At 41.2% G+C, this 17,346-nt stretch overlaps 1 protein-coding gene across 1 annotated transcript in view; it reads left to right on the top strand.

Moving 5' to 3' along the window:
- LOC140227650 (uncharacterized) overlaps window positions 1-17,346 on the top strand; it is a 65,426-nt gene that overhangs the window by 40,935 nt on the left and 7,145 nt on the right. The window contains exons 5-13 of the mRNA XM_072308068.1: window positions 1,666-1,813; window positions 2,539-2,726; window positions 3,442-3,666; window positions 4,430-4,635; window positions 5,979-6,113; window positions 8,271-8,403; window positions 8,469-8,616; window positions 12,749-12,972; window positions 13,904-14,569. Of these exons, the coding sequence (XP_072164169.1) occupies window positions 1,666-1,813; window positions 2,539-2,726; window positions 3,442-3,666; window positions 4,430-4,635; window positions 5,979-6,113; window positions 8,271-8,403; window positions 8,469-8,616; window positions 12,749-12,972; window positions 13,904-14,569 (2,073 nt within the window). The remainder of the gene's footprint in view (window positions 1-1,665; window positions 1,814-2,538; window positions 2,727-3,441; window positions 3,667-4,429; window positions 4,636-5,978; window positions 6,114-8,270; window positions 8,404-8,468; window positions 8,617-12,748; window positions 12,973-13,903; window positions 14,570-17,346) is intronic.

Here is a 17,346-nt window from a genome sequence, read left to right as displayed (position 1 = left end):
CTAGTGTGCGCGTACGTGTACCTTACCTATAGCGCCGCGCTGACCACGGATACTACTAGCGAGTGACCAGGCCTGTCATGCTCGTACACTGTAGTCGAGTCCCCGCCGGCGGCCGGCCGGCCTTGCATTAGCGTGCACCACTGCACGCAGCGCATTAACTAACACATACCGGTACAGCGTACTGCTTGATCATGCGATCGATGTGCACATCACAGATCAGTCATCTCTGCATACGCTGAAAATATGCTGGAAAATATTCACCCACCTGGATATCGTCATAGAATGCCCATCTTTTTTTTATTTGTTCTCTGTCGAAATGTCGCGAACACAATCGGGAACAAACAGTGATCTCGAACTTATCCTGTCTCCGAAGCAACTTCTTCCAAGTAAGTACAGTACGTACAATGTACGTAGGCACTAGGCCTACTACCTAGTGCTACGCTACTACCACTATTAGTAAGTCGTGCGTGCACATACTGCGCTGTGGAGTCACCCGCAAACTTCACCCACGCGGCCACGTCACGTCTCGCATGCCAGTAAGGGTCCTATTTCTGCAGATTTTTTTCATTTATTGTTGTGCGAACAACACATGGCAGCTTCGCAGCAACAGCCAATATTCGTATTAACAGCAATTTCGTAAGAATTTAGAAATTTCAAATCATATTAAAGCTGTAATTCAAGTCGAGAAAACAGGAAGTACACGTAGAATACGGTCGGTTGTGTGTGTAAAGAGCATTAGTCACGTATCACGCGCGTACGAACGGAAGTGATTTTGCTACCGGACCATCCCATAATGCACTGTAAATGAAGCTTAAATCAACATCCGGGTACTTTTTACGTCATTGGCGATAGCGAGAATTGTATGCTGTATGTTGTGGTTGTGCAACGCACCAGAGTTTGTGGGGTTTTTTTTTTTCTCTCTCAAGCTGTGGCTAGATGGCAAAGTTGCTGGTAAAAGTGATACTAAGTGTAGTATGAAATTACATTTGCTCTGCATTGCCCAGGTACTTGAGTTGGCCATGAATAGATGAGTGATGAGCAGTCCTTTTATTGTTGTTGTCATTCTGGTGGTAGTGATGGTGATGTTGTTGTTTTATATAAAGAATATATGGATCATCTCCGTCAATGGACCCTATATTTCATTTCACCCCTTTGAAGGTTACAAAAAATTTGTACATGTTGGATGGCTATTGCTGGCGATGCTAGTGAAATATTATTCTGTCCGTGTTTTTCGTGGCTTTGATTTGAGAATAAAATAATATAGAATTGCGTAGAAATTCAAAAAATGAAGGATTAACACCATGACCATGAAACCTGTTCAAATGTTGTAGCATATTTTCACTGTGACTTTTCAGTGAGATGGCTTCTGTACATGCTGAAATCATATGAAAACTTTTAATGAGTCGTCAAGACATACACATGTTCCAACTTGAATAGAGGAGCTTGGTTATCTAATTTCTGCTTGTGCTTACTTATTATTGTAGCAGGAATTGCAGTAATCTACAGTAGTCTCCTTTTGTTGTGAAATTTCTCACCGTAAGTGCCCAATGGAAAACATTGCTGAATTAGGCAGAACTCAGTATTAAAGAAAACAGAAAGGAAGAAAGAAAGAAAAGTCTTACTGGTAGTCTTGGATCTAATCATGCTCCTATTCCGTCTCCCCAGGGACTGGATCCCATTGAAACGTTGGACAACGAGGCCCAGAAGTCCCGGGCCAGGCTCAGCCGAGTGGGGCCCCTGGCCCAACGGAGACCCATCACCAAGCGCTTCTCTGGTGGTGAGGAGGAGAAGTGGATGTTTGTTGACTCGACAGGTGGGTATCAAATGATGTGAGCATAATTACTCCCATAACTGTTTAATTACCAAATCCCATAATTGACCTTGAAGATTGAAACCATTTATTTACAGGCTTACTAGAAACTCAGCCAATATTACATGAAGGACTTGTATGATGTATAGCCGCATTTATAGTCTTTTGTTACTGTAAAAGTGGATATTTTCGCGCGACTAATTTTTCACGCTTGGCCGGGTGAGAAGAGTTTCGCGTGTTTTTAATTCCGCGAAATCACACGCCAAGTACAGGAACATACGGCAAACAAAAATATTCGCATGCTTTTATTTTCGCACTAGTTTCTGGTTACGCAAGATGCGCGAAAATTTCATCACCGCGAAAATTTCCACTTTTACAGTATGTCATTATTTGTGTGTGTGTGTGTGTTTGTCTTACTTGTATGTGTGTGTGTGTTTGTTGATCAAGTTGGAGGGAAAATGAATGGATGGGGATATTATAAATGCATCTGCTGTGACCAAATTTTTGAATAGGACAAACAAGGATGAAGATTAAGGCAAGTCAAAAGGAGACAAGGAATAAGTTGATGGAATCACAAGATGCCAAGTATCTTTTGAGTATGGTGTCGAATTTACCATTCATGAGCTGTTATTTGAAAATGAGGAAAGAGAAAAAAAGCTGAAGAAGATCCAGTCGGGTAAATCAAAGTCAAATACCAAAGACCAGACGTCTCTGTGCTGTCTCTGCAGAGCCTCGACCAAAGAAAAACAGCATCGACGAGGAAGAGGAGGAGGATGAAGCCAGCCAGACCAAGTCCACTCCACCGGAGCCAGCCAGCAAGCCAGGCATGGGGGGCAGGAGGCCGCCTGGAGGTATAGGCCTAGGGCCCATGATCCTGCCTGTGCTTGGAGCGGGACTCGGAGCTGCCAAATTAAAAGTAAGTATATCTCCTTAAATTAAAAGTTTATATACCTGCCTGAATTAATATTGAGTATATTTCCCTTTCGTCCATATTGCAGCTCATGGAGAAATGGTGTGTGTTTAATGCTTTGGTATGTGTGTTTGAAGTTTATAAATCATTCATGAATGACTCCACATCCTTGTAACTCTCTGTAGTGGTATCAAGAAATGATCACCATCATCCAATCGTACAAAGTCTGACAGCATTTCGCTGTAGAGAGGAGTGAGATTTGTAGATAGCAAGTTTTGACTAAAGGAGTTATCTCACTGAGAGGCGACTGTTTGTGAACGTAGCAAATTTTGGGTTTCGTCAGGCAATCAAGTTCGTAAACAGATGCATGTTCAGATTTCTCTGCACATGGAAATCTGTTTGCAAATTTGATTGCAACTGTTTATGAACCATGATGAAACCTAAAATTCCCGTGTTCGCAAACATATGTAAACTTTCTCTGTTCAGTGAGACACCCCCTTTTAGTCAAAAGTTTTTAACATTTTTGGTAGTTCCATTACACTTGCCTTTTAACGTCAGATACATCAAGATGTAACTGCGTTAATGTCGATTCTGTTTGAAGTTCTTATATAAGCTAGACGGACTGCAAAATGAATCCTGTATGCAGCTTGGAGTGAGCCTGATGTGTCACATCAGTTGAGTCAAATCAGATCTCATGAAAGATCCCGTTTCATCACTGCAGAAAACGCCCGCAAGCACGCCCAGCAAGAGTCCGCGCAGCTCACTGGAAGGGTCATCCTCCTCTGAGGTGACGCCCGAATCCCGGACCACGCCCCCCAAGTTGGCACCAGTGGGCAAAAAGGTTCTGCCCATCCCTACTGGTAAACCCTCCCTTCAGACCAGGCCGAAGCCAACGACTAAACCACGCCCTGAATCACAGGCACTACCTGCCAAAGAGCCTTCCAAGGTAAGCTTGTCTGTTGAAATCTGAAACTATTAGGATGGGTGGGGGGGGGGGGGGGATGAGGATGAAGAGGACTTGCCTATTAAAAAGGCTTGGACCCAAATTCACGAAGATGGTACAATTTAAACCATGGTTTAAACCATGGACAATTTGTGTGGAGCGCCAAGTGTCGTATGACCTACAGGTGTATTTCGTTACGAAATCAGTCATTTCGTCGAAGAAATGATCATTTCGTAATGACATGACAACATATCGTCGACGAAATGATCATTTCATTTCATTAATGAACATTACGTCTACGAAATAGGCCATGCAACACTTGGCGCTCCTTACAAATTGTCCATGGTTTAAACATGGTTTCAATTGTACCACCTTCGTGAATTTGGGTCAGAGTCCTGCGGGAAAACAGGCTGATGAGTGATACATCAATGTAAAAAAATGTAGATTGTGCACCTGTTCTTGTGATTACATGGTTCAGCATTTGCAGTGGCTCAGTGGCCTGGGGTAATTAAAACATGTCGGGTCACCAAATTTCCAAAAAGTTTAGCTTCATAGGTGTCCCACTCAGGCAACTAATTCTTAGAATGAATTGTTATGTTTTCATTATTTTGGGCCAATACATTTCTAGTCCGCGCAACCAAAATTTCAATTCAAAAGAATGGAGTGGCCCGAGTTGGTCCCAAAGAGAGAGAGAGAGAGAGAGAAAAAAAAAAAATGCAGTGTTGAGCCGTGAATTATTGATGGTAATGGTTGGTATCATTACAAGCCTGCCTGGCTGACGGAGCTGAAGAAGAAACCCAGACCAGTCTCCGAGGTGCCAGAAACGAGGACCGAGGTGAAGGAGGCGGAAAAGAAGGGGGAGAAAGCCGTAAACTCGGACATACTCCACCCGAAGGAGGAGGCGGAGCCCACGACGCCGAAGACGCCCTCGTGGTTGGCAAACGGCAATGCCAAGAAGCTGCCCCCAATCCCGTGAGTGGTTGTGATTTGTAATTCTGCCAGCTGGCAGATGGGGTCCCGTTCCTTGTGAAAGACTTGACGTTTTTAAAGGCATTATTTACCATTTGCAGATGAAACAAAAACCCCAGCTTTAGTGCTTCAAAATAGTTCTAAAATGTGAAGTAGGGATAGAAACAACCAATGTAAAAATTTTGATCATTATAGTCCATGGTAAGTATTGTTACATATATAAAATGTGAACAATAGTTATGATAAATTTTTTCTGGACTAAACTGTCTTCAGTTATGGTTTAGTGAGAAAAATAGTGATATCTCCTTATATTTTAGGCTTTATTGCAAAATGTTTATGTGGTAAGATGTTTTGTGATACAACTGACCTACTGTACACATATGCATCAAATGTGATAACTCAAACATTTTTAGATGACTGCTCCCAGTGGTAAACAATACCTTTAATTGGAAATGTTCTCATCACACTTCAGAATCCTTGCCTTGTGATCTTGCCAACTCCTTCAAGGGTTGGAGGTTTATTTCTCTAGGTTAATTTTTCTGAAATAACTCTAGAAATCCTTCAACCAAATTGACTTATCCTGTCCCAATGGATCTTTTTTTTCTTAAAAACTATGGGAAGCAAACATTTATTGTTGTTTTATTTCAAAGGGGAATCTAAGTGAGGTAAAAAAAATGGTAGTAGGAGACCCTATGTAGTTTTCAGCAAGCTGGGAGGCATTCATACACTTCATTGTATGTGGATTTTTCCTGCAGATTTGTGCATCCTATTCTGTCCACATTATAGCGGTATACTTTGTTTTGCAAGAGGAGTGATCAATAATGGAAAACATCTAGACAATTTGGGATAAGGTTTATAATTTTAAATGAAAATCAACCACCTACTGCAGAAGTCAAGATACTGTGTACCTCATGATGTCTATTATGGCATGTACTAGTGGCGTAGGTTGTACAGAGCTAATAAATTTGACCACACAGAATACATCTTTTGACTGAGACCATAGTTTGACTTTTTTCCCATTATTTGCCTTGATGTTTTGTCACAACTTACCTTTGAAAATTTGTTGATATTTTTTCTATATGGATTATTATTAACATTTGATACCATCATTATAATTCTTGTCATGTTAAAGATCATGACTGTCATTGACTGTATCATTGTTAGATATTGCCATCATTGCCATCATCATCAGGATAATTATCAAGTACAGTGGATAGTAAAATGAACAGATGGGTTTTGTATTAGCTAGCAACACGTTTCATTGCTGCCTGTAACCTGTCGAGTCTCCAGTCTAATAGGAGCAGTCAGATGGAATTTATTCAAAATTCACTCCTTGTCCTCCACAGGTCAACCACCTCACCGAGACAAGAGGATCCTGCGGCCAAGCCCAGTGTGCCAGCCTGGAAGCAGGAGCTCATGAACAAGAAGAAAGCAATACCGCCACCAACCAGTGAGCACAAGACGCTTTTCTATGTCTATTAGTACAGTGGACTCCCGTAATAAGGAAGTCCTCGGGATTGGCAGATGTCTTTCGTTCATATTGAAATTTCATTATAACCGAATAGATAAACAATAAAGAAACATAGAGCCGATAATTTTGCGACCTGGATTTTAATTTCATTGTAACCAGAATTTTGCCATTACCATGTCCGTTATAACTGGATTCCACTCTATTGCCAGGTGCTCTGCGCCAATCATGTTTGCTGCATTTGCCAAAAGCTCTTCTAGCTTTCTCTGGCCTGGGCCCTATTGCATTTAAGCAGATGCAATCAGATATGAGTTTGGGGGAAAAAAAAAATCAAACATTTGTCAGGTATCTGCAAATCAGAATCGAGTATTTGGAGACTAATGTTTCATTTTCTGGCTTTTAATATGCTTGATCTCAACTTTAAATGCATCAGGGCCCTGGTCAAACTAGTGCACGTACTGTGCACAGACAGCAGTGATCGCCATTATTGGCTAATTTTGAGCATCCCAGAGTTTCATAATGAGGGTGTTTAGTGCTCATTTCCCAAGCAATGTTTGTGAGAAAATTACATTGAAGTAATATCTTCTGCCCACAGGTGTATGCTCTGAAGAAAAACAAAAACAAAAACATTAACCGTCTTTCGCCTGAGCGTACAGAGAGGCTGTCAGAGAGAACCTGCCAATCAAGACACTAACTCCTCTGTCTGACATGGTCGCAACATCCTCCGAAGATGAAGGGGTTATAATTCTTTCCTAATTGAATTACATTCCTGACATGGTAGAGGACGTTGTCCTGCCGTGAGCCAGCATGGCGTTCGCTCAGCGAGAAAAATCTTTCTGTTCCTGCATACAAGCGATTCTCTAATCGTCAGCAATTGTTGTCTTCGTTAGAGCTCATATCCTGTTTTCAACCTATTAAAGTGCAGTCCATCCGTGGAAACTGCAGGGATGAAATGTGTCGTTTCAAGAGAAAAGGGAATTAGATTATGATAGACTCCATACCAGGTCATTAAAGCAATTATGTACTTGGGCATGTGTGGAGGATGTTGAGTTGAACATTGAAGAATAGAACAGCGCCTTTCTTGAATCTAATGTGTACTCATGGTGCATTACTTTGACCAGGGAGGTGTAAGAAAAGGAGAGACAACTCCTGCTCTCCTTCGAAGGATGCGCGGTACCGCCGAGAAGTTATGCGCTTAACTACAGGTGGAAATCAGGTGCTTTGACAAAAGAGAGCATCAATAATCGGGACTAGCGCTCTCACATCTAGAAATACTTGCCCCTACTGCATTTCACTCTCTCTCTTTCAATGTGATGGCAACAGTGAATTTGTGTACCTTGAATTGGAGCAGCGAATCAGAATGCAGTGTAAAACTGACAATCTTAATAGCAAATAGTTTAAAAGCACACTGGAGCACGCTTTAGCGGAGTACTTTATTTGAAAGATCAAAATATCCCAGATTAAAGGATAGAAAACTAACATGCGGAAATGTGCGCATTATAGAAAAATATTAGGTTTTTAAGAGGGCCTGATTTTCATTTCATTTCGATTTGCGCATTAACAAAGAAACGAGAAATACATGTTTATAATATTGAATTCTTTCCTAAACTACTCTTAATCAATTTGAGTATTAAATTTAAAATTTTACGGGGAAATAAAGCTTGTAATTCAACGAAAGGTGAAATGCGTTTTTCATCTCCGAACTTCGCCTTGCAACTAGAGCGGTGCAGAGCATGACTTCAAAGTGTATAGTGGAATGCTAGACATCCTATTGTAACGCTTTGAACCCAAACATGTGTTTGCATGAATTACAAGGGAGTTGTCTCTCCTTTTCTTACACCTCCTTGCTTTGACATACATAGGATGGGAAATAGCACCTGAAATCTTTCAAGCCTATCTTTGCAAGATTTTCAAATAACATTTCAGGTCAAATTGTAATTCTATTACGTAATACTCGTATAAGTCTTCAGAGGTTAGCATTTCCCAGGTGTTTAAGGCAGTGAAGTCACATAATGAAATTCAAAGTAGGTAAAAATTCCAGGCAGTCCCAGTTGGCTATAAATACCCGTGTCAGTGAGCAGTAAGCATCTTTTTCAAGTGTGACGGCAGTGAATTATACCAGGGAGGTGAGACACCTCCCTGATTATACATCTCAAACTCCAATGTCTAGTGATCAGGAAGACGACGCTACCTCTCAGCCCCCATCCCCGCGGGGAGATCAGGGCATGGAAGGCCGCCTTGAAGCTCAACTAGAGAGACCCAGATACTCTCCCGCTTCATGGATAGGGCGGCGGCACACCGTGGTAATGACAAACGGCATGTGAGCCATGCCAGCTGGTGCAGGAGAGCTTCTCCTCCCGGCGATTAGTGCGGACATGCGAGCCATGTCCGCGGGGACAGGGGTGCTGCCCCGCCCATCGAAGACTTCAGCGAGCTAGCCATCCCCATCGGCAGCTCAACAGACGACGATATTCTCATGTCAGCCTCCTTCCTGGCAAAACTTATTGCGTTGCCCTGTATGGGTGGCCTTGACTCTGCCCTTGTGGTTATGGTCATTTTGACAACCGAATTGATCCGGATGCCATGTCCTTGCAGCCAAACTCTTTCAAAGCCTGGTACCAAATTTGATTTTAACTTAAATTCTGATCTCATTTGGGCCAAATTTAAAAATTGGCTGATTTGCTAATGAAGGCAGTCACACTGCCCATATCGGAAGGTAAGTGCTCTATTAAATCGCGAAGCAAATGCTCAATTGCCATCGAATGCCCAAGCAGTTCTCACGCCAAAAATCGAGAGCAAAAATTTGGGCGATCCTCCTTCACGAGGCCTTGGGTCTTGTGAGCTCCCAACCTCTACAACAAAATGTAGTGAAGGGACTTCTACCACATAGATCCTTTCTGAAATTCACAGATCATGCACGGATAATCATCCATGCAATTGACACAACGAGAATTTTAACAACTCATGTCACCATCGATGACCTGACACTCCCGGGCTTTGCTTATCGTATGATCTGAGCATGCACCATCGAGGTATCTTGAAACCCCTTCTCAACCCTTCTCAGCAACACTTGCGCAGCAAGTCGATTCCACTAGGTAGAAAGTTGTTCAGAAAGACATCTGAGAAAAATTGACAAGTGTCACATAAGCATACATCGTGTGTCATGAATGTCTCTACGCAAGCCAGCAAAAAAAAAAAAAAAAAAAAAAAGGATGAGTACTGCCCAAAACCGTTCAGTGCTGGAAATCTCAAGCTTTCCAAAGATGACTGGTAAAAATAATTCCAGAGCCTTGGATATTGGCCACAATATTTGGCTATGAAGCCAATAATTTCATTTCAACCCCATACCAATAAATTTTTCCTCTACAAAGTGTACATTCTACCGAGGAGGAAAAGGCAACCCATGAAGAATTGTCTCCGAACATTCTCGCAAAGCAAGCTATAGAGAGATTCCTCACATGGAGTATCAACTCTATTCTAGCGCTACCAAAGACTGGCGGTCTAAGTCCAATCATAAATTTGAAAAACTTGAACAAATTTGTAAGATACGAACACTTCAGAGTGGAACAGCTTCGCTTGATTACGGCCTTAATTTTGCCCCTCCAAAGGGTGCATATGTGTATCCGTATCCGTTCACCTTGTTCATCAAGCATAGTCTTTCGAATGGAAATACTAAGTAGTATTTTCACTGCATTCCTTCAGTGCCTTCCATCTGGCCTTAATTCAACCCCACAGAATTTCCTTAAAGTTATGAAACCTGTCTTTGCCTCGGTGAGTAGTGGCATTAGAACAATCACCTATTTCGATGATATCCATATTCTTTCTCACACCAGAGAAGAGTGTCTTGACAAAGCCAATGATCAACTTGTCACCCTTAAAGAGTTTCAGTAAGGATTTCGACAAATCCAGTTTCAACCCAAAGCACGTCGAGACCTTCCTTGGTTCTCATATTAATTCCCAGCAAATGATTTTCAGTTTTTTCCTCAGAACAAGATTGACAAGGTTACTGCCCTTGGAAATTCAATCTTGTATGGCAACGAAACCAAATTTCGGGATTTTAATGCCTTCCACAAAGAAACTTACATTCTCGTCACTTGGGACTAGAAAAAATAAATCAACTAATGCCCTGCGTAAAGCAAAAGATGACATCGACACGAAGTTTGGTGTCGTTATCTAGTCATGCGATACAAAACATTCTTTGGCGGTGGCTGTCTCGCAAGACAAAGAATTATTTTCCACCTTCATTAGCATGATAATTTCAAGCGATGCTTGCATCTCAGTATGGAGAGTAGTTAATTCTGAACAATGATAATTCCTTTGCTCAGAGAGTCTGGAGTGCCAAACAGAATTCCCCGCATAGCAATGTGTGTAAAGCTCTTGCAATTCAGAACGGTCTTGAAGCCCTATGTGGCTCGTGTACAAAAAAAATGTGCTTATTCATAGTTCGGTCAGACATTTCTACAGCTAGTAGCATACCTGACCCGAACGAATTCACGGCCAACATTGGAATTGGTGTCTAGCAGTAGATATCAGCTTCACATTCAACAGATGTAGATAATTCTGAAGTTTTCTGCTTGTCTCGCAGAGACATGAACAACTAATTACTATTTTACATGTTTTTCACCACACAATCCACAAACTCTACATATGGATTAGCAACACTCCTCATGTCAAATGGAAGCCAAGTTTTATTGCCCTGAATTTTGATGCCTTTTTCCTTACCCTAGAACGTTTTCAGTCCTCCACACGAGTCAGATAAGACACAAGACCATAAATCACGTTACGTTGTGCATTGGAAAATGGCGACACATTATTCGGCCACTCGTTTAGGAGATTCGGTCCACCAAACTGATGAATTTAAACTCCTATATCAACCCAAAATGCAATGGACTTGCCTCTAATTATTGCTGCAATATTACTATGCCGAGTATGAACTGGTTAATGTCTAATTCTCCCTTCAAATGTACATGAATATTAAGGAACATGATTAGGATTATGCCTTGATTGGAAAATCGGTACAAGAGGTCCATCGTATTTGATTAATTTGTCTGTGCGCTATCATGCTTAATCCTGCTCCAGTTAAAGCACGCAAGTTATCAAAATGATATCATACTCAAAACCTATGCCTTGCACCTTATACTAGTAGGTTCTCAAGCAAACTTTGCTTGAGTTCTTCTCTTGTTTGCGACAATGTGTGTCACCATCGATAGACATTCTCTATGCATGAGGAGTCATGACCAAAGTTTCAACCTTGTTGTGAAAACTGTCCATCATCCTTCTTGTCCTCTTACCCTGACTCATGCCACTAGAGACTGACTTCTGTACGGAACTTTGAACATGCTAACCTCTGAAGACTTATACGAGTATTACGTAATAGAATTCCTAAATTATACAAGTAATAAGAAGTATAATTAGAATTCTATTAGTAATAATGAAGTATAAGTCGAAGAGGTTCCCACCCAGCATCACATTTGATCGATACTCTTCAGTTCTGAACCCTCCCTTTACAACACTGTACAGAAGTCAAAACTGGTGGGCCTTTATACTGTATGCTGATGTTCTGCTTATTGGTTGACTTGAGATGTCCATACGTATAAGAATGCTCCGTGCCTTTGGAACAGCAATGATTGTGCTTTATTTATTGCTTGTCTGTATGATGAGAAGGACCAGTGAGCTAATCGTCTGCATTGCACCCAATACTGCATGGTGTTGCTGGTCTGCCTATTTAAAGCCGTATTCTCTTTGAAACGATGCTTACTGCTCACTGACACGGGTATTTATAGCCAACTGGGACTGCCTGGAATTTTTACCTACTTTGAATTTCATTATGTGACTTCACTGCCTTAAACACCTGGGAAATGCTAACCTCTTCGACTTATACTTCATTATTACTAATAGAATTCTAATTATACTTCTTATTACTTGTATAATTTAGGAATTATACCCTGCAGCTGGTTTGTGTAGAACATTTGAAATTCACTGTTGTTATAATGCTGAACCGGGAAGTTCATGCATATTCATGGCATGATGAATATTCATGTATTTCACATTACCACATTTAGATATTGTGCCCATCCAGCTTTCTAATAATTTTCAGAATTCAACAATGTGTTACATGGATGCAGACTCTGGCTTCGCTGTAACACATGTATCTTGATGAACTTTACAGGTTTAGGAGTGAGAAAATGGACTGTGTTGGTGATATTTTTTCTTCTGGTGTCTCCCTGAAAGCCTCCTGTTTGTTCCTGTTGTATCGAAGATAAAAGATTAGATTCTGTGTAGAATTGTCAAATTTTGGACCAGTCATGAATTGTTGCAATGCCATTTTCTGCCACTAAACACAAATATCAACACAAGAAACAATACATCATTCTGCATTGAGGCAAGTGACTTTAGTGCAGATAGCCAACCAAATTGTTACTGTAAAACCTGAAACATTCACAGCATGAAACTTTTGCCAATTTGAGCTGACGGCCCTTTTCGCAACATTTTTTTGAATTGGCAATTGCCATTCAATGCATTATGTCGACTAAAACTTTTGTGTGGGCGCTTTACTTTCACCAATCTTGGCTCCCTGCGAAATTTGCGTAAGTTTCGTGCATGCAAAAATTTCTAGTTTTACAGCACTCTTCCACATTCCATCCGCAGCTGCTCAGAAGCCCTCCCAGAAGACACCGATCAAGCCCCCAGCCAAGCCTGCTGCCAAGCCGGAGACCTTAGCGCCCCCATCCAAGTCTCCTGCTAAGCCGCCCATCGCCAGGAAGCCAGGCCTGCAGAAGGGCACCTCCAAGGATGTAGAGAGCAGCAAGGAGGAGGAGGAGGAAGAGAAGAGTAAGGACGAGACAGACTCCAAGAAGCTCAAACTGTCTGAGGTGAGTCCGATTTGCTCCTAGCCTTTGTCCAAGACCCTCTCACTGCAGCAATTGTCAGAGAAGCTAGCAGAGGGTCATCAGACATGACAGTGTCAAGTCAGCAGTTACAGGCAAGACCCAACAAGAGGATCTGTCTAAAATTATGTACCAGCAGTTGGTAGCAAAAATCACAGCCAATCAGCAGAACTCTGTTCCAAGAAACTCATGCATGATACATTTCGCATCGATGGTCGATTTGTAAATCCACTGGTCGAAGTAATAGGGGTTGTGCGTGGATTAGTTTTTCTATTGGCTCATTTAAATAGTAATAATCATATTTACAGATCTCAAAATTATCAGGTTTGCATGCACTCACTCTAATTGATATTGTAGCTGTTGAAAAAACAGTATGGATGATTTGAACCAGATAAAGAAACACACTAATGTTTTCACGCACCACATCCCCACATATTCAAGGGGTGGCCACTGATGGGTCAGTGATTTTGTATGAGAGGCGGTTGTAGAAGGATGAATGTATAATGCATAAAATGATGGTAATTTTACCATTACCTCTTAACCACATGTCGTCATGCTTCCTTGTCATTGTGTTATGTATGTTATGAGGCCCCCAATGCTGTAGATGAACTTTATTGTAATTGGCAAAAAAAGAAAAAGGAAAGAAAGCACATGATGAAAGACATGCTTGTCATATATGAGCCCGCCCCGTGGCTTTTTTTTTTTGCCTAATCAGAAGTATTCATTCTGTTTTCATACTGTCGAGATCATTGGTCCTTGTGGGCACCATTCATTAGCTTTTGCAAACTGATGCCAAACTTTAAACCCGTAGAGCATAATCTGATTTTACTTTAACAAGCATTTCCAGTAGACACCTGCCCGAGTATTCTTGGGACTAGTCTTCAACGGGTTAACTCCTCTCCTTGGTGCATTTCAGGAGGAGGAGACCGAGAAGGAAGACGAGAAGATGGAGGTGGATGTCATGACGACGGGACAGAAGGAAGAACCCGCCAAGGAGGAGGAGGAGGAGACGGCGGAGAATGACGTGGAGATGAAGGAGGAAGAGGAGAACAGTGAAGTGAAGGAAGATGAAGAGGTGAAAAGAGTCAAAAGTCAGGAGGTGAAGGGTGTCACGATAATCAGAAAGACCCCGCCCAAGAAAGAGGGGGTTAAAACTGAAGAGAGGAAAGTGAAAATTGTGAGGAAGTCCGATGCTAAGAACGAGAAGTCCAACGAGAAACAGGGCGATGTCGTAAAAACGGATAGGATAGGACCAAAGGGGGAAAAACTAGGGGAAAAGCCAGTTATTATCATTCCAAAACCAGACGTGAAGAAAGGTGACGTGAGTAAGGTTAAATCGGGGGAGCAGAAAGCTTCCCTAGTGTCTAAGGAGGGGTCCAAGAAGGAAGAGAAGAAAGAGGAAAAGGCCAAAACGGAGGAGAGGAAGGTCACCATTGTTACAAAGTCTGACCCGCAGAAGAAGGGGGAGAAGATCGTGACGAAGACGGAGGAGATCAAGAAAGCCGAGCCCGACTCGATGCCCAAGTGGAAGCGAGAAGCCCTGGAGAGAAAGCAGAAGAGGAAGATGTCGGCAGGCAATGCCGTGAGTCTGTCTCCCCTCCCCCTTGTGCCTGTCGGTTGTTTCGCTTTCTCCCCCTTCCTCAAACTCTCCTGCTGCTCCTCCATGGTCCCACCTGTGTATTCTTGTGTTGTGTCTTGTTGCCTCCTCCTCCTCTTTTCCCTGGCACCTATAAAGTTCACTCCCATGCACCCACACCCAAAATCATTCTCCTCTGTCATTTAGCACTTTTCACACACTGTCATGTACGCACTGTCCTGCACAATGCCTTTCAAAATAGTATGATTGGGTATTGGCAATTTTTTTAATGTCTGCTGCTGTGAACGCTGCATGTGAATAGTATAAGGGACAGCCAAAAAAATAGAAAATAAAAAATAATTTTTTTTTTTAAATTTAAAAAAATTCTTTGCTTCTGTGCGTTTCCTGGTTTAGCTTGAGAAGTTGTCTTGTCTTTGTTCTCTGCTTTCACATCTCCTTTCATTCTACCTTGCCATTGTGCTTGTATGAAATGGTCTTAATGCGCTTGTGATGAGTATTTTCAAACATTTTAGCCTCTCTGGAAGCTTTTGCAAGTTGTTTTACATGGGAATGTAAGAAAAGCAAGCAGTCTTCATTTGCTGTTGCTTTGTTTATTTGGTTTTATGAAAGTTCCTTGATTGCCAGAAGCGTATGATATGAGGGTCTGCTCTAAAATAAACAAATAAAAGAGCAAGACCAAATGCTTGCTTTCCTATTCTGTTGTTATGCCACCAACCCTAAGGATGCCAGAGCACCGTAAATTCATGCAGGCCTTGTGGTTCGATTTCAGAATTTTCATCAATTCATCCACACAATATTCATCACGAATCCTTGTGCCTTGTGTCATGTACACAGGGGCTTGACTTGAGGAGGACTTGTCACGTCAAAGATATAACGTTAAAATGTAGCTTGGATTTGACTGTGTGTCAGGAGATGTTCCAGCAAACAGACTCTGTTTTACAGTTCCTCTCTTTGCTGACGAGCCTTTGCCGTCTCTTCATCAGCTTCGATGGTTTGGATGGAACGAGTGCCACTTCCTAGTCGGCAGTTTTCACCTTTGTATTTATTTCTTATTTTCGTTCTTGCATTTATTTCCTTTCTATTCTTAGTCTGGATTCTATTTATAATGGTATTTTTGTTTTCTGCCTTAGTCTTGATTCTATTTGTGTAGGTATTTTTGTTTTTTGCGTTAGTCATGATTCTATTTGTATGGGTATTTTCATTTTCGCCTTCGTCTTGATTCTATTTGTATGGGTGTTTTCGTTTTCTGCCTTCGTCTTGATTCTATTTGTATTGTTTTGTCTTTTTTTTTTCTGCTGTCTGCCTTCAAGTGATAAAAGATCTGAAGTCATACAAAATTTATTTACTTCCTGTCTTCCTCATGCATTATATCATAAATTATCTTCTTTGGTTGCGCACTGTACTTTCTCTTCTACTTTTACTATTCTTGTGAGTATGACCACATCCTTTTTTTCTTTTTTTCTCCCATTTCCCTTCCTGAGAAGTTCCTAGCTCCCTTTTCATCTTGTAGCAGTAACTGCAAGCCCACAATGTCACTCTCTGTATTGTTGCTTAATTGGTAAAACAGCTCATGGTGTCTGATCCTGTCTTCCTCTAATATGCTAATATGGGTAATATATTTGTATCTTGTGGACTGTATCAATGCATCTGTGTAAAAATAATGTCTCCTGTCTATGCTTTTCTTGGCTAAAAGAGTAATTCCTTGGGCCAAGATGCATTAAAAAAAAAATTAAACAAGATGCGTTAAAAAAGAAATTAGAAATGAAGTACTTTTAAGTGTATAATAGTCTTGTCACCATGACAACTTTTTGAAATTTATGAAAGCTGATTGCTTGTTTTTATTGTAGCTGAATTAAATTGAATTTCTTTCCTTATTATTGAGTGGAACACTCTGATCAGCAAAGCCAGTTTCAATGGGAGTCGGCAATTGGACCCCTATTACTGTTATTTTGTTGAAGGTGCTCTGTGGAACAGAGCCCAGCTGTATTCTGCGGTCATTGCTGTTGTGTGTTGTGGCCTTACAGTAATAATGTTTGCTGCTTTTGGTGCTGTGCTCTTCTATACTGTGCTTATTTCATGTTTCTTTGCAACTCCCCCTTCCCCATTTTTTTTTTTCTTGCACTCTCCCAAACAGCCATGCTTGCTGTCTTTGTGTCTGATGATCACTCACAATGCTGTAGTCCCTTCCAAAGCTTTTTGTGTTTCCTTCTATCTTCTAGGCTTTGTGGTTGCTTTGGTGACTTTTATTATCACTGTGTATTACGTAATACCCTTCCTTGCTTTATACCTTTCAACCCGTCCTGCACCTGTTGCCTGTCTGCACACAATGCACGCGCTTTATCTCTGAAAGTCATGCGGCATGATATCGTGTCGTATCGATTTAAGTTACAGTCATCAATGTGGTTATTCATCATTTGAGACTCAAGTATGATTTATCTTAAGATATGTTGTATGTCGTTGCCTTTCTGGGAGAATTATCCAAAGAATGTTGGGATTTACAGTACTCCATTTTGATTATAGTTATGATGCAGTTAACTGAAGAGAAGGAAAATCAAACTATTTTGCAGAAACTGTTTTCCAGGTCTTTGGTGAAACATATTCTGAAGATAAGTGGATATTACAACTGTCTCGCAAACAAAAAAAATCAGCATTAGTCATCTTTTGTTTGAAATCAGTGGCACCAACACTTTCAATTTCTCTTTGGTGAGTGATAAAGTCCTGTTGCAACTGATTTTTCATTTTCATGAATTTGGATAAGATTC

This window comes from Diadema setosum, chromosome 4 (assembly GCF_964275005.1).
Source record: "Diadema setosum chromosome 4, eeDiaSeto1, whole genome shotgun sequence".
Classification (NCBI taxonomy): domain Eukaryota; kingdom Metazoa; phylum Echinodermata; class Echinoidea; order Diadematoida; family Diadematidae; genus Diadema; species Diadema setosum.
The sequence above is the reverse complement of the archived record's forward strand: the minus strand, read 5'-3'. Positions and strand labels throughout refer to the sequence as shown.